This window comes from Lissotriton vulgaris, chromosome 6, assembly GCF_964263255.1.
Source record: "Lissotriton vulgaris chromosome 6, aLisVul1.2, whole genome shotgun sequence".
Taxonomy (NCBI): domain Eukaryota; kingdom Metazoa; phylum Chordata; class Amphibia; order Caudata; family Salamandridae; genus Lissotriton; species Lissotriton vulgaris.
In genome coordinates, this window is record NC_141694.1 from 420,123,202 (window position 1) to 420,143,577 (window position 20,376).

General features: G+C 44.3%; 1 protein-coding gene across 5 annotated transcripts in view; it reads left to right on the forward strand.

Annotated features, from left to right (window-relative positions):
* Positions 1-20,376, forward strand: part of MLIP (muscular LMNA interacting protein) — a 1,527,370-nt gene that overhangs the window by 599,061 nt on the left and 907,933 nt on the right. For all 5 annotated transcript variants that reach the window (XM_086926435.1, XM_086926437.1, XM_086926436.1 and 2 more), the window contains exon 3: positions 12,957-13,028. In XM_086926435.1, coding sequence (XP_086782561.1) covers positions 12,957-13,028 — 72 coding nt within the window. The remainder of the gene's footprint in view (positions 1-12,956; positions 13,029-20,376) is intronic.

Below are 20,376 nucleotides of genomic sequence, written 5' to 3' on the forward strand. Positions count from 1 at the left end.
GGTTTCAGACTGGGGTACAGTACAGAAACTGCCCTGGTCAAAGCCACAGAATAAATAAGGATTTTTGTAGACAGGTGTGGTTCTGCCACCATCATTCTCCTTGACTTATCCACTGCTTTCGATACTGTTGATCATCAGACCTTGATCCACCAGTAAGTAGCGATAGGGATCTGTCCCTGCTCACCTCTTTTCTCTCACACAGGTCTCAAATGCTGGCCTTAGGTAAGTTTTAATCCTCTCCGTTTACTCTGCCATGCAGGGTCCCACAGGGATCCTCACTCAGCCCCACTCTTTTTAAAATATACGTTTGCAAACTTGCCCTTCTCATCAAAAATGTTAACCATGGTCCTACCTCCTACACCCACAACACTCAATTGGTATTTAAGCCATCAACAATCTCTCATCCAGACCTATGCAATGCCAAGGCTGCATTATGGACAGTCACTCTCATGACGAGCAAACACTGCTTAAAGCCTAATTTGGGAAAAATTGAGGAAGTATTGTTTGGGAATCTCTCTCCCCCCGGTCCCCATCTTGGTGGCAAGACAAGCTTGGTCCCCATCCTAGGCCTGTGACCAAAGCTAAAAACTTGGGCATCATTATCGATGACTAAAGCAACCTTGGAGCCCAAGTCTCAGCAGTTGTGTCTTCCTCCTATCACACCCTCAGCAAGATTAAAAGGTTTAGTCCTTACATATCTCAAAAGTAGGCCTGGGTGGTAAATTCCGTTCCGCTCCCGGAATTTGCGGAATCTGGGTAATTTCGCGCTCCGCGGAGAATGCAAAATTGCCCAAAATTCTGCGTTCCGCGTCTTCGCAAAATGTTTGGCTTGTTTGCGTTCTCAAAATGCGTGTTCGCGAGATATTTCCCCCCGAGCACGCAAACAGCAATTGCGAACTGGAAAACAGCATTGCGAACAAGCAATTCTGCGTGTTCTCGGAATTTCTGCGTGTTCGCTGAGATTTTTTACCGTTTCTTGGAGATTTGCGTAACGCGATTAAGCAAATTCCGCCCACCCCTACTGAAAAGTCCAATAAAAAATTGATTACTGCCCTAGTACTTTCAAAGCTGGACTATTGCTGCGGCCTCTACATGAACATACAAGAAAAACATGCCAGTAGACTCCAATTAGTTCACAATTCTGTAGCTAGAATGATCCTGGATATTCCAAATTTCCACTTGATCACCCCTGGTATCCATAAGCTGCACTGGCTTCCAGTTCGCAGTCGGGTTAAATGTAAGGCCCTCTGTGTGGCTCATAAAGATCTGCACCACTCAGGACCAGAATTCCTAAGGCACTCCTTCCAGTGGTACACTCCCAACAGACCTCTATGTTCTGCAGTGTCTAAAACAATGATGATTCCCAGAGATCTGGAAAGCCAACTGGGGTGGTAGGACGTTTGTCGCCCATACAGCCAAACTGTGGAACAGCCTTTCTGTCCACATCAGAGCCATTCCTTCCCCCTGACATTTAGAAACAAGCATTTGCTAAGCAATAGGTCTGGCATTACTGAAAGTTTGAGCTCTTGGCGTTGCCAATAATAATGCAATGCCAAAAGCTCAAGCTTTTAGTAATGGGAGACCTTTTACATTGCAAATTAATCATGGAACACGCACTTGTGAAGCAAAGAGCCTTGGGTGAAACGAAGGACAAAATGACGAAAAGACAGCCAACCTGTGATGAGCAGTTGGGAGAGTGTAAGATGGGGAGAATGAAAACGTAAGATAAAAGGAGGGATGGGGTGGGGAAGGGAAGCAAGAAGTCTTGTGGTGAATTAAGGGAGGTTAGGGTAAGGAGAAGAAGAGAGCTTGCAAGGAATGCACGGACAGGACGAGGGAAGGCAGAGAGTGCCTTTGCAGATTGGAGGGTCAGTGAAAGACCAACAGAATGAATGTACAGAGTACAGGGACATGGTGAAAGATGATGAAAACCGAAGAGGCAGCGAGGACAAAATGACAGCCTACCATAAACGCACAACAGAGTGAGAAGGAGTAGAAACCTGACGGAGGTACAGGAGTAGAGGACAGGCAGGGGCATGTGGTGAGTGTGGGCACAGGTAGGTTGTGATGGATGGAGAGTCAGGGAGGAGGAGAGACTGAGGCTCTGTTTTGGCCGGCTGACATGATTAGAATAACGTGAAACGTAGAGTTCATGGTTGATAGGGAATCGAGCGAGATAGAGAAAGTCTGCAGGGTGAAGGAGACAGGGTACGATTGGAGAGACCGCCTGCAATAGAGAAAAATAAAGAGAGACAGATCATTATTGAGCGTAGGTTACGGTGAGAAAAGAGCACCCCCCTCAGCAGCAGATGGAGAGACAGGGTGAGAAGAACCTGATTACATCCCCGACCCATCATTCACTGGATTAATTTAGGGAGGTGCATAGAGAGAGGGCGTGACTCTAACTCTAGTGTAAATGCTTTTCTTGTGGTTAGTATAGGGATATACGAATGGGTGAAACGTAATTTAGGAAGGTTGATTTTAGAATTATGTTAAATAAAGCCATCTTTTTTTTTTTCAAACGTAGCCTTTAAAAAAAACGAAATGTTAGTTTAGTTTAGAGCAGGCATCATGAAGATGGAAAAAGAGGTTTAGAAGCTGGTCTTATCCTGTTTTGTTGAACTGCATTGCAAAGTGTACACAGAAAACAAGAACTGTTGAAGGTAACTAAACGCTGCACCCCAAAGGGTTTTTGTGTATGTGAAAAAATGGAGTTGAATTATACAACAAAATGCAAAGGGACATGGATATACACACTATATGCCAAGTCACATACCAAAAAACAATTTGTTGTAGAGATCTGTGATTGGCTGCAGCTAGACGACTGTGATTCTCCCAGACTCTTGGGCATTTTGCAGAGTCATATCAACTGTTTTCCCTTCCAGATCAAGTGTACACATCAGTCATTTTTCAAAAGAGAACATGAGGATGAGCACAGTGCCAAGTAAGAGCACAGCACTTCTCCCAGCATAGAAGGATGCAATAACTCCCAATACTCGCATGGCAGCTAAAGACAGGGCAACTTACAACAAGACAACGCACTTGCTGAGGCAACTACTAAGGTCAGTGTGAGCTCAGGTAATTTAAGCTGACAGCAGCTTTGTTGCTGTAGTGGACCTCAGAGGCTTGGACGCACCGGAGGGGAACAGGGCTACTACAATAATGGAAGTTAATAAAACTTAATTGAGCATTAACTGACCCGGGTTGTAAAAGAGCAGAAACAACTCGGTATTGGTGATATTACTTACTAATAGGCTTTGATGCCTAGGGTGCAAGCCGGCGAGGAAATCGACAGGCTGCAGGCGTGCGATCTGGTCTAATTAGAGGTAAATAACGCACACATTGTTAGTGTGCCAGCGCTGTGGGAGACGAATTAAGGAAGTGAGTGAAAGCAGTTGCCGCAAGGTAGACTGTGTGAAGGAAAAGGAAAGTGACGTAGACAAGGACTTACATTGAATTGGTGCTATCGGTCGTGGAAGCGTGTGGTATGATCAGTTGACTTGACAATCTAGGCGGGGAATGCCTTTTCTTGGAGGATTTTTGCCCAAAGAGTTTGCGATGGCAAAAGGGAACAGGCAAAATAAACCAGTGGTGCACGCGCACAACAGAGGAGCAGGGCCGAAAATCGAAAGTAGTGGTGCGCGCACACCACAGAGGAGCGGGGGGAGCGTGGCAGCGTGGCGAACGTGCGCTGCTGTGCGTGCTGGCCAGCGACGGGAATGGGCGTTGCAAAGGCGGGACATGCGCCCGCCTTTGCCCAATCGAGTGCCTTTTTTGTAAAAAAAAAACATGCAAAAGCCAATGGTGGGCGGCGAAAGCCTGATCACACGCACGAGTGTGTGAGCAGCTTTCAGAACCCCCTTGCAAGAGGCTTCCTGCTGCACGGGCAAGTCTGCGCACTGCAACGCTAGGCGCAAGACCAAAAAAGAGGTGAAGACTGGGCCCTTTAACAACTAAGATGTCCCTTCTCTGGCATGTTCATGTTCAGCTTGCACCAAGACACCCATGATTAAAACTATTTGTACACTTTACAAATTTCCGTTACATAACATAACGATTTAATATTCTAGAATTTGAGACGAAGGAGGTAGGTAAAGATTGGAAGTTAATCTGGCTTGATTTTGGAAAAGATGCAGATCTAGATTAAAAACCCATTATACTTTCTCCTAAACCACTGTGAAGGTCAGAGGGTGTTCCAGAATAAGACTGGCCAAACAGCTATTGAAAGGAGGAAGCTGGGACACAAGGGCAAATAATGTTAATTAAGAGTTAAGCTGGTCATCTGCTACTGTCAATGGGTATGAATATAATCAAACTAACAGACTAGTTTTGCCCCATAAACATACTCCCAAAGATTATTTCTTTCTAAATATTAATGTGCAGGTGAGTTATGGAGCACACTTTTGTAGTACGCTGTACAGAATAAACCTGTATGATTGCATGCAGAACCCTTCGCCAATTTTTTGTAAATGAGGCCTAGAATTTCCAAATAGAGGGGCATATTACCAACAACTAGCGATAATTTTTGTCTCTAACTTGTTTAGAGACAAAAATTATCGCCGCACATCGGCGATTTTTATCGCAGATAAACCTTGCTATTAGCAAGGTTTATCGCAAATGCGATAAAAAACGGCCGAAATGCATGAATATCGCTGAAAAGTCAGCGATATTCATGCATTATCGAGCAAATGCTCTTAGCCATGTTATCCACCTCCCATTGGATAACATGGCTAAGAACTGCTCAGGGCAGGTGTTAGCTTTTGGAGATATTCGCGCTTAGCGCGAATATCTCCAAAAGTTGGTAATAGGAGATAGCGATGTTAGGGACTGTTTCCAGTCGCTAACATCTTGGCACGCCCACTTTGCATATCATTAGTTATAAATATCACTGACATGCAAAGCGGGGCCCAAGTTGGTCGCTATCTCCTATTAGCTGTCACTAACTGGTGTTAGCGACAGCTTGGTAATAGGGAGATAATTTTATCTCCGCTTTCTTGGCTTTTAAAGCCAAAAAAGCGGAGATAAACCCCCTTGATAATATGCCCCACATTTCGCAAATTGGAAGTCTCTTTCCTAGAGATCAAAGATTATAAGACACAACTAATAAAAAAAAAAGAAAAATAATTTGCAGTACCTCCCCTTAGCACACCTGCCGTTTCTAAGTACCGTAAATATTAAGCTCAACGTTTACCCATTATTACCCACACTTTTATTTAAGAACTCGAAAGAATTGGAAGGCAGAATTAACGATTCAGAGTTTCAAGTTTTGGACATGCAGAGGTCATATGGCCGAGATACCCGCCACCCCCTCTCAACACAATCAATCCCCAAAAGGAGGGAAACCGGAAACAGTTCTTGAAGTTTTTGGAAGTGGGATGGAGTGACCATCCCGGCCGTATTTATTAAAACAAAATTAAAACATTAAACGTTTCATGTTATGTACAATTTCATTACCATATTACGATGTTTGGCTAACCTTAACAGATTCTCTAATACAGAGGTTCTCCTAGCCGAACTAGCATCCTACAAAACATTTCTTGACATATTGAAATTGTACAACCTAACGTTTAAGGGCCAACGGCAAGATCATAACCGGTGTCAAGATCCCTAACCAGACTTACCCCTCCCACTTGGGCTGGGCGACAGCACGGAGGCGTACCTCAAGTGCAACTATTCCCAATTTCCCTTGACTTGACGGGGGCACCTAAAGACTCGACGCCAGTTAAAGGTCGTTCGAATACTCGTGTGAGGTATCTAGAAGGTACCGTAGACCTTATCCCAACCCCACACTACTTACCGCATCTGCCGTCGCAGATGTCACTGGCCCCGGGAAATTCCCCAGGAGGGGGCTGTAACCCCTCCTACAAAGGAAGGGGCCTTGACCGCCTTTCCTTTACTTCCGGCGACCCATCCTTAGAAGGGACCGCCTCCCCATTGAGGGGCCAATGGCCACCTCTCCCGAGCGCTCCCATCCGTGTTGGGTGACGCCCACTCATAGGGATCTACTAATTAGTGCTCACCGATCATGACCTTACCGCCTACCAAAATAAATACGACAGTGCAAATTAACCTACGAATACATTGGCCACTATGACCGAAAGAGCATGCATTAAAAATTCAACATTAAACTGAATATCTTTAATGGCAAAACATACTCAAAACAACCATTCTTTATTAACTCATCAACATGGCACTACAACTTGTATATGAAAACCGAAGCAAAAATTAATCAACTTTATTATACACAACTGGCTGTCTTCAGGGGCTGGTGGGTGGGTCAAAATTGGCTCTTCGTTCTGTCCCGAGCTCACGTGCAGCGAGGAGGTGCAGCTTCAGAGCACAAGAACAAGAGGATGTCTTCTGGTCTTGCGTCCCTTTTTATCCATCTTCAGGGCGGGCGTATACCCGCCCCTGCCTGCCCCGAGGGCGTGGCTGGCTGCGTCGGTGTCTAGGCCAGCCCACTCTAGGGCGGGAACGAGCGCGCCCCAGCTACGCCGCTTCGGGCATACCAGCTGAGGCGCGCCTCCCGCCCAAAAAATGGCTTCCCGGGGGGATCGAGGCACTCGGCCATACGTTCGGGGGGACCGAGTTGGTCGCCCCTTTCCATATGGCCGAGATACCCGCCACCCCCTCTCAACACAATCAATCCCCAAAAGGAGGGAAACCGGAAACAGTTCTTGAAGTTTTTGGAAGTGGGATGGAGTGACCATCCCGGCCGTATTTATTAAAACAAAATTAAAACATTAAACGTTTCATGTTATGTACAATTTCATTACCATATTACGATGTTTGGCTAACCTTAACAGATTCTCTAATACAGAGGTTCTCCTAGCCGAACTAGCATCCTACAAAACATTTCTTGACATATTGAAATTGTACAACCTAACGTTTAAGGGCCAACGGCAAGATCATAACCGGTGTCAAGATCCCTAACCAGACTTACCCCTCCCACTTGGGCTGGGCGACAGCACGGAGGCGTACCTCAAGTGCAACTATTCCCAATTTCCCTTGACTTGACGGGGGCACCTAAAGACTCGACGCCAGTTAAAGGTCGTTCGAATACTCGTGTGAGGTATCTAGAAGGTACCGTAGACCTTATCCCAACCCCACACTACTTACCGCATCTGCCGTCGCAGATGTCACTGGCCCCGGGAAATTCCCCAGGAGGGGGCTGTAACCCCTCCTACAAAGGAAGGGGCCTTGACCGCCTTTCCTTTACTTCCGGCGACCCATCCTTAGAAGGGACCGCCTCCCCATTGAGGGGCCAATGGCCACCTCTCCCGAGCGCTCCCATCCGTGTTGGGTGACGCCCACTCATAGGGATCTACTAATTAGTGCTCACCGATCATGACCTTACCGCCACAGGCCCGGATAGTTGACCGGCTATCCGGGCCCCCCACAAAACTCCTAGCTAAAGGTCATGTTCCAACGTTTTTAACCATGCTAAGAAGTCTCCTATGAGTAACTCATTTCCCACCCGAGACAAATGCACACCATCCCCTAGATACATACTGTCATCATTAATACAACCGTGCGAGATAGAATGCAATGTCCTGGAACGAAACAACCTACTCACTTTGTTATTAAGTTTTCTAACAGAATGGTTCAAAGCAGGGATCGAAACAGCCCCCCGCCACACTTTTCGTGGGATCATATGAGACCACGCAATTATGCACCCCGGAACTTTCCTCGCCAACCAACTTACAGTGGAAAGCATTGCCTCCAGGAGAAGTCGTCTACCGGTGGTGACCAAATCATTGCCCCCTAAATGTACTATGACTATAGACGGCGGTGACCTCGTCCGCCCTAACAAACCCTCAAAGAATGCCTGAAACTGGTCAATACAGAGACCGCCCCTTCCGTAGAAGGACATTCTGTACCCGTATTCCCCAGCTACGTGAATCATGTCACCTGCTTCGAATACGTCAGCGGCACGCCTCACGTATGAGTGGCCCACGACCCACACCTCCTTTCTCACAGCCGGTGATGTCTGACCGCTGGCCTGGTGTTGGGTCGACTGCATAGTCCGCCCCGCCTCGAAGGCTTGCGTAACTGAAAACCAAACAAAAGACAAGAAGCGTGAGTACATTATTACAGCTTCACAACATGTGCAACCGCACATACCTCTTATAACAATTGGAGGACCAACGCCCCACTCGTTTTACTTGTTCCACATTAAGACCCCTGGCTGTAGCTTCAGTGGCAGCCCCTATCCGAAAGGAATGGGTCCCAAACTCACCCGGGGCCAAGCCCGCTGCGGTAATTGACATCGCGAGCACCCGCTGAAACTGAAACTTCGTCAGTGGGGTGGCGTCCGCGTGTCTCAACAATGTCCCCCCCCATGATGCCACCCTTTGTGCTAGGTAATCTTCTAAACACTTCACCGGACACATAGGAGACCCTGAAATCCTGCGAATGACTATGCAGTCACCCACCCCACCTTGATCGGTTTTTGACTTGACAAAGGATACAGTCATCGTCTCACCCCTGATCTGAACGTGTTCCCGGCACAAACCCCCCACCACATCCCGCTTGTTCCTTGCTACCAGCTCACTTATCCTCATTGCCCCGTAAAATGCAAGCGCAAAAGCAGCTCGGAACAAACAGGCCTCGAACTTAGACGAGCATGTGGCGGGGAGTGTGGCCAGCAACTGGGACAACCTATCCAGACCTATCGGGCGCCTCTCATCTACTTTGCGACCCTCAAGGCGTTGCCACCCACGCAGCGCTTTCTGTACCACAAAAGACGCTGTCGGGTCCTGGATATTATGTGCCCTGGCAACAAAGGAAATGGCAGCACAATGCCTCTGGGCTGTAGCCACCGACTTCCCAGCCTTACGCAAGGACATCAGAAAATGTACTACCCAATCCTCATGCCCCCAAAGCCCCCCTCTCTCAGTCCCCAAAAAGGCTAAATAAGCCCGAAATGCCCCTTCGTATGCCTTCCTCGTCCTTGGTGCTAGACTCTCTCCCACGAGGTAACGAAGTTCGGGGCACCGAGAGACCAGAGAGCTTCGGGAAAGGGTTCTGGCTCTGGGTCCGCTGAGGGAAGGAAACCCAAGAAAGCCTGCATTTGAAAACGAGACAGTGCATCAGCAGCCTGATTCATCACCCCTGGGACATGTTTTGCTCTGAATACCACGTTCAGTTGCATACACAGTAAGACAATTTCTTTAAGCAGCCTTAAAATCATTTTGCAACGTGCTGCCTGACTATTGATGCATTCTACAATGGTCATATTGTCAGACCAAAATATGACAGAGTGATTTTTTAATCCATCGGGCCAGGTTCTGAGGGCCACCAAAATGGGAAACAGTTCAAGGAAAGCAATATTGCTCGTCAGCCCCTCTTCATGCCACCATGTTGGCCACCTTTGTGCCGACCATTTTGTGCCGAAGATGGCGCCGAAACCCATGCTACCCGCTGAATCTGTCCATAGACCAAGCTCTTCAGAGGACAAGGCCGGTGTGTTCCAGACGACTCGACCATTGAAATCCGCCAAAAATGCTAACCAAATACGCATGTCTTGGCGGACCTCTGCCGATAATCTCGTGCGATGATGACCCTCTCTTAGGCCAACCATCGCCTGGGCAATTGAACGGGAGAAGGGGCGGGCCATCGGGATCACCCTTAGGGCAAAATTCAACTTCCCCACCAATTGCTGCAATTGATGCAGCGTAACTTTAGATGCAATAATACACATTTGCAGGGCTGCCCTGAATTTCGACACTTTGGCAGCTGGTAAGCGAAAACAACCCTCACTAGAGTCCAACTCGATCCCGAGAAACTCGAGGCAAGTCGTGGGACCCACCGTTTTACCTGGTGCCAATGGCACGCCAAATTGATTCATTAAAACACAAAATTCAGTCAAGGCCCGGGCACATTCATCATCCCCAGCGGCCCCAAGGAACAGAAAGTCATCGAGGTAATGCATCACATTCCGAAAACCCGTTTTCTTCGTGTAAACCCATTGTAGAAAACTACTGAATTTCTCGAAATATGCACAAGATATAGAGCACCCCATCGGCATACACCTATCCATGTAATACGAACCTTGAAACATGAATCCCAAAAGACGTTGGTCTTCCGGGTATACCGGGAGCAAACGGAACGCTGACTCGATATCTGATTTCGCCATCAGCGTCCCGGGCCCCAGGCGATTCAAAATGGCTACGGCCTCATCGAATGATGCGTACCGCACCGAACATATCTCTGGATCAATTGCGTCGTTTACAGAAAGGCCATGAGGCGCTGATAAATTGTGAATCAATCGAAACTCACCTGGGTCCTTCTTGGGGACCACCCCTAAAGGAGAACAAACAAAATTCTGTACCGGGGGAACACTAAACGGGCCGGCAACCCGACCTCGGGTAACCTCTTTCCGGATCTTATCCTGTACTACAGTCGTATGCTGCAAGACGGAAAGTTGGTTTTTGCACGTCCCGATACCCTGAAAGTCCCCCACCGGGATGCGGAAACCGTATGAAAAACCGTTCCGTAGCACCCCAGCGGAAGTACGATCCGGGTATTCGCTGAGCCAGGGAATCATTGCCAGGGTATCAATCGGGGTTGGTAAAGGCGCCCCTCGGACTATATTAGACCTGTTTGGCGCCTCCTCTACCCCCATTTTCACCCGATTTGGCTCTGCACGAGGACTCAGGATGGGGTGCCCCACAACCACTACATTCGTGTTTGAATTTACAAGATCCCGGGGGCCTAGTACATTTACTTCTGTTGAAATTGAAACAGAAACCCCTCTTCCCTGTAATTCCGGCGGGTCTCGGATAATCGTCTGTACCCGTACCCGACCGAAAGGGCGTCCCCCCATTTTGGCGGGAGGACTCACCAACAGAACTCCCCACCAACGGCACTTTCAACATCCCCGACTCTTTCATTTTATTCCATGTCAAAGAATCGTAACAGTCCCAGGTTAAACTTTTGTTATGCTCCATCGCTTTCCTGAAAAGGTTGTCATAACAGAACCATTGGTTACCTTGGTGCGATGTCGAGTACCCCATAATCCGTGACTGAAATACTGGAAATTCAGGGAGCAATTCAGGCCTACGTTCCCCCAAAATTGACGTAAAAATTCCCCAAGCATTACCCCAGTTGCCAATATTCTCATTCACTTTAAAGGCGGCCATTTTTGCGCGCCAAACACTTGGGTGCATCAGATCCTTTTGGCCCTTAACAGTTTCCACCTCATAATGATCAACGAGCAAGGAGAAAATGTTTACGTATTCCCCCGCCCAAATCTTTTCCTTTATTGCCAAAGGAACATGTTGCCCCAACTTTTCTCTACGAGAGGGTGTTGACTCATCCCTTGCGATCGGCAATGACCGCTTACCTGCACCGGACGCTGCCTCCGCCACTCGTGGCTTGTCTATCACCGCATCCGACGCGGGCACCTTGGCTGTATCACGCTTCTCGCGCAACTGTTTAATGAGTGCTTGCGCTTCGGCAGCCGTGGCGCCCTCGCTGCTGTCCCCCAACCACGCCGCTAACTGTGCCGCCAACTCGGGAGGCATATCTTCAGTGGATGTCGGGGTGACTACTACGGGGATCGGATTCCCCTCCTTCGGTACCGGGGCCGGTACCGGGGCTGGCGCCTCGAGCGGGGAACAGGGAACCGGGACGTCTCCCCCGACCGGCCCCCTTCTCGGCCTCTTTGGCTTCCCTCCGGCCGGTGGACGCCCCGATCCCTCCTCACCGTCTCGCTCCGCCAACCGTTTCTTAATTTCGGACATGTCCTTCATGAGGGCCCGAACCTACTGGTCAGTCGACATTCTCTTCGCGCCTTTCTTGGGCATTTTTCCAGACGAAGTATCTAGAAGACAAAAAGAGGGATTAAAACGCTCAAAATTGGCTCTTCGTTCTGTCCCGAGCTCACGTGCAGCGAGGAGGTGCAGCTTCAGAGCACAAGAACAAGAGGATGTCTTCTGGTCTTGCGTCCCTTTTTATCCATCTTCAGGGCGGGCGTATACCCGCCCCTGCCTGCCCCGAGGGCGTGGCTGGCTGCGTCGGTGTCTAGGCCAGCCCACTCTAGGGCGGGAACGAGCGCGCCCCAGCTACGCCGCTTCGGGCATACCAGCTGAGGCGCGCCTCCCGCCCAAAAAATGGCTTCCCGGGGGGATCGAGGCACTCGGCCATACGTTCGGGGGGACCGAGTTGGTCGCCCCTTTCCAGTAGCAAGTGTTTAAACTAACAGATCCGTCGTCCTTCGTCTTGAATTTGTAATGGCAAATCCTGACCTCGTTTCCAATGGTGTGTGTCACAAAGTCCTTTTACTATCAAATAATGGTACTTTGTTAAAATTAATGCACGAAACGGTTTGCACTTTCCAGGTCCAGACTTCATTTTTCCTGCTGCTGAGGTCTTAATCTTTTTTTGTAATGAAACAGTAGTCGCGAGCTTCCTCTTATCCAAGCGCTTCTTTGAACTCTGCAAGAAGGAGTTGATTTAATAGCTCAGACTTCAGGGGTCACAATCAAGATTAGCACAAGGAAAAGTCACTTTGTCAAAAGGAAATCAAATCAGCAGGAGTTAAAAGTTCATTCAGGCGGGACAATCTGAAACTAACTAAAATGAATGTACTTTTGAGTTATTACCAGTGCAAGGAGTACCTTTTGTTCCGCGAGCAAAACTGCGTTCGATTTGTACATTGCTTATTATGAAAGATTTTAGGAAGAACGTTTTGGTTCTTAATATATCAGGTTGAGCAGGCGCTTTAAGAAGAAGCTGAAAGCTTTAATAAACTGAATAGTTTTGCAAACTGACAGCCTCAACGCACATTTTAACAATATCTTCTTGTGTCAAACATTCCTCGGCGCCCACGCGCACGCATACAGATAGATCACACATTTAGGATGCAAACGACGTCTCATTGCTCATTTAAAATGGCATGTGTTGTCCCGCGCGCATTTCTAACTGCGTTTTCTCTCTTTTAATTCCCAAAGAACTTTGGAAAGCAGACCGAGGTCAGAGTCGTGCGTGAAAACAGCCCATTGAGTATCATTACCTCAAAGAAGGTGAGACGTTTTCATCATCATATTTAATTATGGCGTCACCTGTGTGGGGATATTTTTGTATTGAGACCATTATGACCGGTGGAGGAAAGAAATCACAGCTAGCCTCATTATAAAGCAAAACTAGCGTGGTTAGAAATGGACGTGTTCACCCTCCACACAATAAACAAACGAGTGTCTGGCTTCAAAATGACAACACGAATAAATAGTCCCCAGTGAAAAACATCATATGATAATTCTGCTCGAACAAATGCGTTATGACTTCCCAGAAAAACCAAGAATTTATTATTCTGTTGATGCTGACAAGCACACCATACACCATGTGACATGCAACAGCAGCATGGCAACAAAACATTGGCTGATCCATTTTGCTCTGGGTAGTTCTACTTGGTTTATTTAGGCATGTTTGACTCTAAACTTGAAAGAAAAGGAAAGTTGTTATCTAATATTTCGTCATGCTTATAATGTCATATATATATATATATGAATTGCATCATACAGAAAGTGTCTAATTTATGAACCAGAGCTTGGGGACACTTTTTAAAAGCAGCATTTATAGGTGCAATCAAAATACTGTGAAATACTAAAGTTAAATAGTGTCCCAATAATACAGCTGGAAATGAAGAAATGCACATCATGTAACGCCAAACCCATCATCATCAGACGTAGGGCAACTGTTGATGTCACCATAGCACCAAATAAAAATATTTCATAATGTACGATGCAAACTCATCTGAGCACATTACACCAGAAATTGTGAACAGATTTAATTTTATCTAATGCCACTGGTGGTATTTGCAACACGAGCACTAATGGACTAAAAAAGTCCCCAAGAATGTGGTACACAGTGAAATATGTAATGTGCTCAAATTATAAAGTATAAGCGTTGTTAAGGTTCCCATACAACATAACACTACGTGAACATATTTTTATAATACATCCTAAATAACATTACATTTATGATGTATTAATGTTCGATCGTCTATTATTTCCGCATTAGTGACTGTATTGTTTTAACTAGTATTTTATACTCTAGAAGCTTACATATATTTATTACAAAAGAAAATATTTTGAAATTATACCATTTTGACTAAATATTTTTGACATTGTCTTGTTTATAGACACCAATGGTTTTGAATTGTCTGCAGTACTTTGTAACACTTAGCATTATTTTGGTAGAGCAAAGACATAACTCGATTAGGCCAGCAACAGTTCTACTATGTTAAGAACATAATTTAATTCATTTTGGATTATGTATGTCCTTGGACTGATACAACCGAGGTTGAGGCATTCAAATTATATATTAGATTTCAGAAATATGGGTTAAAAGCAGTCAAGGGGAGTGAAGTGGGGGATAGGTGGGCTATTGTTTGCAGTTCAAGCCTATGGAAATGTGTCTGTTAGTGTTTTGTTGTCTCAGTGACGGTATTGTATTTATTTATTTCTGTAGGTTTTTTTAAAGCGTGAAATTGGCCTAGGGGCACTAGATTGCTTTACACGAGAGCCAGACATTTTTATATGAGATTAAGCCCTGAGAAGAACCTGGAAGTTATGATATATAAAGCTATCCATATTGACTGGTGAATAATGTGTCAGCCTGGCTTTGAATCTCCCACCTGTCCTATCACTTTGAAATATATATATACATTTTTTTAATGAAGTAGAAATTCACCCATCATGGTGTGGGATCATTACAGCAAGTGATTACTTCCAGTGAAGGCAGAGTATTTAATCTAAGAAGGGTAGATCGACTTTGCTGACTGCATCGGGTTAAGATGGCCATTTCCTGACAGGAGCATCAAGATGTGACAGTGGTGACCCTCAACATTTTGAATTGGTGCAACACTCAGGCAGGGATTACATAGGATCTGGTGCAGATGCACTCACACCCCTTTACAAGCAGGTTCGCGCCTGTTTGCCTTCCTTTAGTATAGTTATTTAAAATCTGTCTATAATGCTCCAAATAACGCTGATCTATTATAGAATTTCATCTTCTCAATATGGGAAAAAACAAAGAATCACCGCAAACACCGCTTGTGTCTGAATGACAGCAATAGGGACATCAAAATGCTGATGTGGTATATCACCTAAGTGAGAACAGTGCCAGATCTTGCATATACTCTAAATCAGTATTTCTAAAACTGTGGGTCATGCTCCACAGGTATGTCACAAGCTTATATTTGGTGGGTTAAGAAAGTCTGAGCAATAAAGATGCTTTTCAATTCTGTTTTTATCTTGACAAATTTGCTAGTGCATCAAAGACATAGGTCAAAATGTCAGACTCTTTGTTCGGATAAATTGCTATTTATTATTTGAACATAGAATTGTTGTTACTTTTCTTTCCCTGACTGCAAAGTGACAGGCATTTTTCAAGTGAATTATGTGACAATCTTGCCGCGTTACATTTCGTGTGAACGGAAATTCTGTACAGTGTCATTTTAAACAATAACATGTAAGTGCATGTAAATTAACTATATGCAGTTAGTAGTTAGGAAAGCAAACATAAAGCAGATTTATTTTGTAATTCTGAAGTGTGCTGCTACCAGAAATTGAAATGGGATCAAAACAAATCAAAACACTTCAATTGGTGATGCACACATGATACAAATTCACAGAAATCGGAGTCTCACACATTATCATTTCAGTACTATATAGTTTTCGCAGTAAATATTTGTGTCTTTGCCAAAGGTAGTGGCCATTTCAGTTGAATATGTGCTGTTTATAAATGACAATGCACTACCACACCCTGTTCTAGATACATAAAAAAAATGACCCACTCGTGCCCTTTATGAGTAGATGGGTCATGGAAGTTTGTTGTTCTAAAAGTGGGTCGTGGATCTAAAATGTTCGGGAACCACTGCTCTAATTCACCGACCTACGTGCTCCCTTCAGTGAGTTGAGTACCAACACCAGCAATACCTCTGTGAGTTACATGTCACTTATTCTCTAACTGTACATGAACTATGAGTGATGATAGCTTGTACTAATCTGCCATGTTGAATCTTTTTTACAAGGAATCGAAATTGCACTTGCTATGTTCTGTGATTGAGGGAAACTTGCTTTGCTGCTGCCATGTTATACCAGTTGTATAACGAAGCTATGCACTGCTGCTTTCGATTTGTAAGTGTTCTGATATTTAGAGAGTTTGCTCTGCTGAGGACCTAGGCACATCTATCCTCTGCATCTATCCTCTGAAGGATAGAAATGTGCCAGTTTCTGTCGAAGGTGTATCGGTTCTATGAAAAAGAGGTGTTTTAACCCCTTCGACGCTCATGACGAGCTCAGCTCGTCATGAGTGACAGTTCTCGTACGCTCATGACGAGCTGAGCTCGTCATGTAACGCAGGTTTTTAAAAAACTCATCGCACAGCGGGAAAACCGCTAGCGCGCATGAGGTTAATGTTGTTGCCCACTCTTTCATTAAAAAAGGATATTATGAATGCACTTACATAACATGCCTTATGAACCCGTGGTTGTTTCACAATATTTGGCTTGTGATACTTACAGGCCTGAAGAAGGCGCTTTCACTTTTAGGGGCAATATATGAACTCCAAAACATTTGGATAGAAAAGAGAAGCAGGCTCAGTTGCTATATCCTCCTGTTTTTATTCTCGCATTTGGGGAATATTAGTAAAAAACATTTTTAGCTCACCCACACACACTTGTATTATAGATCTCACAGTTTAATAAAGAGAGAACATAAATGTTATTCGCAGGAACATACTCTTAAGTAAACGAAGGAACTCACACATAGGAGACTAGACAGTGAATAGTAGTACTCTTGGGTGCTTCTCAGTACTAGTTATGGAATCCCCCTAATGAAGCATACCACATAATGTAAGTGAGAGTTCATTTTCTATAGGAGTTCATGAATATATGGTAATTCACAAGAGATTTGACTGTTTCTTCCATGAGATTTTTACTTGTTGAAAGTTTATTTTTGTTTACAGAAACCTTACAACACTGCTTTAACTCTTTTCACACCATGTTTAGTGCTCTGCCTGTTCTGTATTTGTGAATGCCTTGTTTGAAGTTCCTTCTACTACACACACCTGTCTGTTACTTATTCTAATTGTTAGGAAGGGTGTGCTGTTGAAGTTGGGTATAAAACTTTCCATAATACAAAAGGCAAAATTAGTTTTATTGGCAATTCTTGTTTTAGAGCATCAAGTGCTCAAATGAGTGAATCCTAACAAATATGCTAGCAGAGTTTATTTTTAGTGTTATATGTGACTCAAGCAGTTTTTGAAATGGAGTACACCTCTTTGTAAAATGTTAAATTATAGCTGAGAAGTGGCTCCGTGTTGTGTATACCACGTTTAGGCCATTCTGATATTTTAGACGGCTGTACTTTGAATGATAGGGTTTTGAGCCCATTATTAAAGAGTTAAAAGTGAAACGCAAGCCCACAATGCAACATTCTTTTAGTTGAAAATCCAGGAATTTCTGATGCTATGAAAAGTTATAGTGCCAGTGGGCAAACCGGGTTAAACAGCCTAGCAGGTGAGATGGGCAAAGACAGCCTATTAAATGCGAATGGCACAATGGGCTAATATAAACCCTTCTTGAAGAACAGGTATCTTAAAATCAGAATTACTGTGAGAGCAGCAGCAGCTGGGCTTGCCTGAATAGAAAGCGATAAAGCAAAAACAGTGAGCTCTTCCCGAGTCCAACCACGGCTACAGTAAGATGTGGTTTAGGGGGAGCGCCTGCACCTTCCTGAGATGCATCCTACCTTGAACTTGTGCAGCACGTTCGGCAGGTTCTGCGCGTGAGGGCCGTCAGCGAGATATGATACATCGAGCTATTACCTCTCGAGGACTTCCGGTGAATAGCCACATCAATTCTTTCGCCTTCTGGCACTGCGCATGACTACGTCAAACATATTGGGGCAGATTTACGTTGCCTGACGCATCTCTGCAAATCAGCAGAGATGCGCCAGGAAAGATACGGCACGCAAGTTTATCCTTGCGCCACCCATGATGCACCGCATTTACAATGCGGCGCACCATGGCGCAGGAATAAACAGATGCGTGTCGCATCTAGAGCGTTAAGTTGGCGCAGTGCTGAAGTTGTGTTGCGTGCGGACAAACAACTCCAGCACTCTTCCAAATTTCCCTATCTTTAACATGGTGCGTCAAGCCTTACGCCTGCTTCAAGCAGGCGCAGGGTTTTGACGCATCAGCGTTGGGAAAGTGACTCAGTGAAATCATGTAGATTTCACGGAGTCACTTTTCAGGGGCGTTCCTGCGACGGAACGCCCCTCCCTGCTTGGAAACGCCTACATGAAACCTGACGCAGGTTTCATGTGGCGCAGGGCCCTACACCGTGACGCATCTCCATAGATGTGTCTCGTTGTAAATGCCTTGCAGGGATGCGCCACGTTTACGCCACCTTGCGTGACGCAACAGCGTCGTAAACGTGGCGCAAGGGGCTTGTAAATCTGCCCCATAGAATAGTATAAAATGAAGTACATTTCATGTAGGAAATGGAAACTGTCCAACACATAAGCATCTGCATACACGACTGCTCTTCAAAGTAAACTCTTTACGTCAATCATCAATCGTGAATTTACAAGTCAGAATCTGAAACACCTATCTTTCCTAGAAATGCAACAGAATCATGAGATTACAGTTGTTCATAGTTATAACCATAATGTTACATTTTATTTTAACTTATGGTTAAGATTTCGAAGCAGCTAAATGTATTTGAAGACGGTTAAAGTGTATTTGCTGCACTGAAAACAACTGACAAGAAGTATGTAACACCCCTGTCTTATTTTTAAATGCACGCTGCAACAAAAAACTCTGAAATGCAAATTTGGATTGCTGAAATTACATTTGCTACCACTATAGGTAGTAAGTCAGCTGTATATTGAACTTCGTTAAACATGTTAGGAAAGGATTTCTTTTTCATGAACTTTTGACCACCTGCACCATGTCACAAATCAAGGTGTTAATTGTTAACACGTATTCCCGCTACGCAATTCAATTTAGAATTGAATAAGTCCGGAAATTACCAATGGTCCTTCAGTAGCACTCAGTAGTATGTGCACCAGCGTGCCTCACATATTTTCAATTATTTTCTCTCTTGAAGTAGCCAACACTTGATTACATTTTTACATGACTATGATTCTCTGAAAAAGAAATTTGAAGCCTTTGACTGACAAAAGAGTTTATTGACAGGTGTTCGGTTGAAAAAGATGAATTTTGCAAAGAGAATCACAATGATTAAAATATTATATATATATATATATATATATATATATATATATATATATATATATATATATATATATATATATATATATATATATATATATATATATATTCAAAAATATATATTCAAAAATAGGAAATCCATGCTCATAAAGAAGGAAATCATCGGGCACTCGGAAGAAGGTATTTTTATTTTCAGGCTTAATTCAAGGTTCACATCAACACGTTTCGGGAGGCAAGCTCCCTTGATCCCTTGAGATATATATATAAATATATATATATATATATGCACAAACAGAAGTCTTTCACCACAGAACCACCAGGCAGGCAGCAACGAGGAAAAACTACGCAAGTCCCAGTCTTCTTTCGGCAAGTTTATTTAAAAAGGCAAGTTCACCAAATCTGACGCGTTTCGGGCGTCCGCCCTTGGTCACAGATCGTCAGGCAAATGAAAGAACATCCCTTTTAAAGGGTACATTGCACAAATTTAATTAGTGATTTTTTTCTTTTTGCAACACCATGTGATTAGAAACTGAAAACTGACGACACACTACATATAGCTAACATAGATAGTCTGTTTTCTAAATCACAATTTGATATATATATATATATAAATCGAATAGCTGGAGGTATAATTACAATATTTACATTTTGTTGCCCAAATTTGTGTTAACATTCCATTGTGAGTTGCCATGTTACATATTTTGTAAATTTTATATCAGACAATTATTGTCAGTGTGCATTGAAAATGGCACATGATATCCGCATAAATGCGCTTATATAGTAGATTGCAAAAAAAGGCACAGTGTTACGGGTGGTCATTTGTCATGAAAAAGTGCAATGCGCGTAGATAAAGTGCAAATGCAATTGTGCAAATAATGCAAAATATTCTGTGCAAGCATAGCATATAAATAAATATAAATATTTATAAATAATTTCATATTAAAATCATCTAAGCTTCTCAATTCATGAAACCTGATGCTAGGCATATGACCATATAAAAATATCATCTATGTTTTACTCTTTTGCAATCTCTCAATTAACTGCATGAATGCAATAGACATGTAACGACAATATGGAACGTAATGATTTACAATCAATTCCTTTATATATATTTAGATAAAGCAACAAATA